The following is a 6,000-nucleotide window of genomic DNA, read 5'->3' as shown; positions in this document are numbered from 1 at the left end:
AAGCTGAGTGCCAAAGAATTGATGCTTTTGAACTGTGGTGTTGGAGAAGACTCTTGAGAGTCTCTTGGACTGCAAGGAGATCTAACCAGTCCATTCTGAAGGAGATCAGCCCTGGGATTTCTTTGGAAGGAATGATGCTAAAGCTGAAACTCCAGTACTTTGGCCACCTCATGCGAAGAGTTGACTCACTGGAAATGACTCTGATGCTGGGAGGGATTGGGGGCAGGAGGAGAAGGGGACAACAGAGGATGAGATGGCTGGATGGCATCACTGACTCGACGGACGTGAGTCTGAGTGAACTCCGGGAGTTGGTGATGGACAGGGAGGCCTGGCGTGCTGCGATTCATGGGATCGCAAAGAGTCAGACACGACTGAGCGACTGAACTGAACTGAAGATCAAAACTGTCCAATGGGATATTCTGTGGGTGCCAAATGTTCTGATAGGTTCTGTTACATCTTAGTTATGAACAAGGGGTGAATGGATGTGGGGGTGAGGGGAAGTCAGTTCATTGCAAATAAAGCAAAGAGAATGCTGAAGCTTAGGAGCTTGAATGAGAAAACCAACCTGTTCTGTCAACTTTGAGTGTTGGAGGAAGAGGAGTGTGAGGAAGGAGGAGGGTGATCCAACTTAGGGGATGAGTTTTTTTTGTCATGAGTTTGAATGCAATGGGGCACAGAGTTTCTCAGCAAGCGGATTCTTAGGTCAGTTGATAGAATGAGTTACAGAACTTGCACGGACTCTCTGAAATTGAATCTGTCCATCATATTGTTTATATGAAGAAGTGTGTACTTTTCTACTAGGGGGATTTATAGATCTTGTGAGATTTTCCAAGAATCCATTCCCCTACTCCCAAAAGCACAGCAGAAGAAAACCAATCAGCCAAAGAAAAACCTCACTGTGTTAGCAAAAAATGTGCTTGCTTTTGGGGAAGAACTGAAGTGGGTCTTCCTGTGAGTGCTCAGAATGAAATAGTTCCCATTGCCAGCATCTGGACACAACTGACCAATCACAGATCCTGGAAAGCTTTGCAAAGTTTCCTTCTGGTTTGGTTCTTATTGGGAGAGAATTAAGATTAAATTATTTTCTTTAGACTGAGGTAAAATAAAACTCTTACAAAAGTAAAATTGGAGATGCTAGCATTTGATTTGGGGTACTGTGGCAAGAAAATTCCTTTGGGGGAGCTGGTTTCCAAGCCCCATGATCTTCCTACACTTGATGCCAAAGTGTCTGGAGCATGCCCTGGTGACTGCCCCTCCCCTGCTGCAGCTTATAAGAGCCTGGTAATTGGAAGGTCATTGCCTGTATTTTTTGATCACCTCCTTTCACAACTTAGTAAAATAAGTCCAACAATTAAATAATATTAATTGATCTTTCTAAAATAAGAGCTGTGAAATGAAATGCCCTTTGAGACAAGGACTCTCTCAGACTTGTACTTTTTACAAACTGAGGTCACATCTCTTTGAAAAATGTTCTTAGTAGGGTCAAAATAGAAATAAGATGTATTTTAAAACAAAAAGAAAAAGGTATAAAAATACTAGAATTCTTAGTGGGGAAGAAAGTGCTGGAAAAAACCCTGCCTAAGGATCTGGTCAAAATGACTGATCTCCAGTTTTATGTGTCACGTGGTTTGACATCCTTCTGATGTGAAAAGGCCTTCCTGTGTCTTCTGACTGGTGGGAAAATAGTTAGATGCTGAGTCAGTCCTGGGCAATATCGCAACATTTAACTATCAGAAACTAGTATTTGGTGCCTGTAAATCCTGGCCCGGATCTTCATTTTGCCAACAAAACTGTACTCAGCTGAAAACCTTTGTGAAGGGTGTTTTGATTTCCCTTTCATCATTGGATTTTGAGAGCTCTTTATCACTGTTGCTTGTACTCAAAATAGAAGTGCAAAAGAAATCAAGGCAAAGTGCTGAAATGTGCATATTTGTGAGCAATATAATATTTTCTGTGTCATTTATGCACTTACAGAATTTCTGTTGAAATGTCACCCAGGAGTTTTATTTATCCCTCCATATATTAGCCCTTAGTATATCAAGAGTAAATCATAGCACAAAAGGCTATGTGAATAGCCCTGAGATTGCAATTCTTAATTTCTAAGCGTCAGCCTCAGTTTAAATTAAATAGCACCTTTCATCCAGAGTTTTCAAAGGGACATCCAAACACCTGGAATTAAATTGGACTTCCCCCTGTCTCCTCGGACAGTGGTCCTCAAAGTGTGGCGGCAGCAGCACCCAGAACTTATCAGAAATACAAATTCTCAAGCCCTTTGCCAGATCTACTCATCAGGAGCTCTAGGGCTAGGGCCAAGGATTCTGTGTTCTAACAAGCCCCCTCCATCTCAGCTAATTCTGATGCTCACACCAGTTTGAGGGCCATTGGTCCAAGAGAAGAGAACTACAGAAACACAAATGAGTTAAATGATTGAGAGAGCCAAAGGTCAGAGGTGGGGAAAGGTCATGGTCTTCACATTGCGTTTCACTGTTTCTACTGTTGGGTTAATTTCCTTCTATGTCATTGCTTCCAAGTGGACTAACGGCTATGATTCGTGGCTCATGGCTCACTTTTGGACACACAGACATGCCTTTCTAGGGAAACAAGCCTGACATCAAGGCCATGTAAAAGGGTTAAAATGGATAATTCATTGGGGAGCTCCTACACTAAGTGGTGAAAACACTACTATTAGGTCCCGGTCTTGTGATAATGGGGAACACAGAATTGACTTAGAATTAAAGGGATGTTTCTCAGTCTGCAGAGACGAACTGTTAAGATGAGCCTAAGTGAGATCAGTCAGCCCCTACCCAGTAATTAAAATGAAGGAGTTAGACTTTATCTCAAATTTGAAAGTCATGCTACTCAAAATTCTCAAAAGATTTACCTGTTTTGGCAATGGGTCAAGAAGACTGCAGTCATAATAATAAAATATTAAAATAATACATATTTGAATCTCCAACAGAGCCAGCCACCTGAAAGAAAAAGAAAATAAAATTGGTGCTTGGTATTGAAAGATGCATACATATCTTCCAATAAAGAGTATGGGCTTCCCTGATGGCTCAAATGGTAAAGAATCTGCCTGCAATGCAGAAGACCCAGATTTGATCCCTGGGTTGGGAAGATCCCCTGGAGAAGGGCATGGCAACCCACTCTAGTATTCTTGCCTGGAGAATCCCATGGACGGAGGAGCCTGACGGGCTACAGTCCATGGGGTCACAAAGAGTCAGACACGACTGAGTGGCTAACACTGAAGAATATCTATAACTACTCATATTTCAGAGCAAATGTGTTCTTCCTTGCAATATAGACCTTCTTAATATAGACTATTAAGAGGACAGAGTAAAGAAAAACGTAACTCTTTTCTTTTCTAATACTGTCTACTCCATAAGGGAGTTGGCATGATTACGGTGTTTTAAAATGTGTATACAACGCTTAGCCAGTGGAAGCATTTAATGAAAGAGATTCCAGGTCTCTCCTCTAAGTTCTAGATTTGTCCTTTTCAATACAGTAGCTGTTAGCTACATGAGGCTATTTAAATAAATTTAAATTTATCAAAATTAAACATTTCAGCTCCTTAGTGGCATAAACCACATTTCAAGTGCTTAATGGCCATAAGTAGTTACTGGCCACCATATCGAACAACACCTATTTAGAACTTTTCTATGATCTCAGAAAGTTCCATAGGACAGTCCTGTAGGAATTACTGCCTAGATATTCTGGAGGCACGTTAAATTTCCCCTAACTGCCAATTTTTTTCTCTACTATAATCCTGCACTCAGGCTCCAAGTTTTTTGATCATACATCTCTGATAAGAAAATACTGTGCATACCCTACAATAAATGAAGACCCATTTATTTATAAATTGTAAGCACTTCCCTGGTGGTCCAGCGACTAAGACTCTGCGCTCCCCATGCAGATGGCCCAGCTTTGAACCCTGGTCAGGGAACTAGATCCCACATGCTGCAACTAACACCTACCACAGCCAAACAAATATTTTTTTAAAAACTGTATATACATACCATTGTACTAGTTTACTGCCGACTTTGTATACACATATATATATACACAGAAATTTAAAAACTGAGAAAAGTGTAAATGAAATTCTGCCACTTTTCCTGGCATCCCAGTGGGTTGTTTTGAGCTCTCCTTAGGGGAGGCAGACCATTTTAGAGGGAATGGCCCCTAATAAGTACGATTAGTCCAACATCAGAAATCTGTATGCCATCGTAGAAACAACACTCTCCATTACCCTTCCCGCACAGTTGGGCACCGAAGTTTTTGTTTTATCTTCCTAATGCTTCCCCAGTCCTTCTCCGTATCCCCCTAACTCTAGGCCCTCCACTGCTCCCCACTGTAGATCTTCACCATTTACTGATGTCCTGGATTCCTGAATCACCTGGGCTTTCAGATTGGCTTCTCTGCTTTCAGTATCACTTCTCTCTACTCTGTCCTTTGCCCTACTACTGAAGAGAACTTTCTAAGACAGAAATTTATTGCCATTTCCTCATTTTACACACGTGTACTTAGTCACTCAGTCATGTCCGACTATCTGCAAGGCCATGGACTGTAGCCTGCCAGGCTCCTCTGTCCATGGGGATTCTCCAGGCAAGAACACTAGAACGGGTTGCCATGCCTTTCTCCAGGAGATCTTCCCAACCCAGGGATCGAACCCAGATCTCCCACACTGCAGGCAGATTCTTTACCATCTGAGCCACCAGGGATGCCCAAGAATACTGGAGCGGATAGCCTATTGCTCCTCCAGGGAATCTTCCTGACCCAGGAATTGAACCGGGGTCTCTTGCATTACAGGCAGATTCTTTACCAGCTGAGCTACCAGGGAAGCCCATTCCATTTGTCAATGCTTCTTATTTCCTTCTAAATGTCTCAGGGAACACTGCCAGCCATGAAGACCTGTCTCCTACCTATTTCTCCAGCCTCCTCTCCCCCAGAGCTCCTCCTTAAAATCCATGCTCTTGCCACACTGTATACTTGAGGTTCTCTGAATGGCAATGCCATCTTTAGAAAGCCCTTCTCTTCCCTGAGGCTCAGTTTCCTCTGGAAGCATTCCCTGACTGCTTGCTCCTGGGCTGAGGTGCCCTTCCTGCCCATTCCATGGCTCCCTGGGCACACTTTAGCCACTGCGTCTACTGCATGAATTGTGATTGTTTATTAGCTCTCTCTCTCCTGGGATTATACTCTTGGGTCTTAGCACAGGGCATAGAGCTCTGCTAGTATCTAGTGTTGACTGATAAAAGGAACGATGATGGAAGGAGATGCCTCCATAAAGCAGATTCAGTTTCCTTATCTTTCCATCTTTTTCTATGTTTCTGTGGCACTTTTAACATCCCTCAATTAACACCATTATCCTACAATCCCACCCTATTACATTTAATCTTCTTCATGTCTGTCTCCCCTTATAGACCACAACCTCCACAAAAACAGGAAGCAGGTCTTATTTATCACTGAATCCTCAATGTTTGTTGATTGCATGAGTGGATGAATGAATATGAATGATCTGCTATTTGTATCAGATAATTAGATTTATTTCCCACTGGTATTCTTGAAACATCTTGCCTGTATTTCTATTTAAAATGAAATCTGGAGTGCTCCAGGTATTGTTAGAACCTACCCGGATACATCCGTTCTTCACAAATATTTGTGATGTAAATTTAATTCTACCTATGAGCCTGATGTGCCGCAGTCCATGGGGCTGCAAAGAGTCAGACACGACTTAGAGACTGACAACAACTTAGAAATGCTAAATATAATTCATTTCAATGGAGTGTCAATGCCTATGAAATAGAACAATTCAATCTTTACTGATTTGGATCAAATTAAGCAGTAATTCCAAGAAAAAGCAATTTTGCTAATTTGCAGGTTCAGAATTCCTCACAATTAAGTTTTTGTCAAGCTTCTAACAAATTAGATTGTCCATTTCTGGCCATGATGGGCACACCATATCTTCTTCCCTTAAGATATATCCATAATGTATAACTCTGAAAT

General features: G+C 41.8%; 1 protein-coding gene across 2 annotated transcripts in view; it reads right to left on the bottom strand.

The window, feature by feature from the left end:
* LOC105005181 (24-hydroxycholesterol 7-alpha-hydroxylase) overlaps positions 1–6,000 on the bottom strand; it is a 103,021-nt gene that overhangs the window by 22,841 nt on the left and 74,180 nt on the right. For both annotated transcript variants that reach the window (XM_010863073.1, XM_010863075.1), the window contains exon 11: positions 2,882–2,969. In XM_010863073.1, the coding sequence (XP_010861375.1) occupies positions 2,882–2,969 (88 nt within the window). The remainder of the gene's footprint in view (positions 1–2,881; positions 2,970–6,000) is intronic.

The sequence above is a fragment of the Bison bison genome, unplaced genomic scaffold (genome assembly GCF_000754665.1).
Source record: "Bison bison bison isolate TAMUID 2011002044 unplaced genomic scaffold, Bison_UMD1.0 scf7180017864487, whole genome shotgun sequence".
NCBI classification, from domain to species: Eukaryota; Metazoa; Chordata; class Mammalia; order Artiodactyla; family Bovidae; genus Bison; species Bison bison.
The sequence above is the reverse complement of the archived record's forward strand: the minus strand, read 5'-3'. Positions and strand labels throughout refer to the sequence as shown.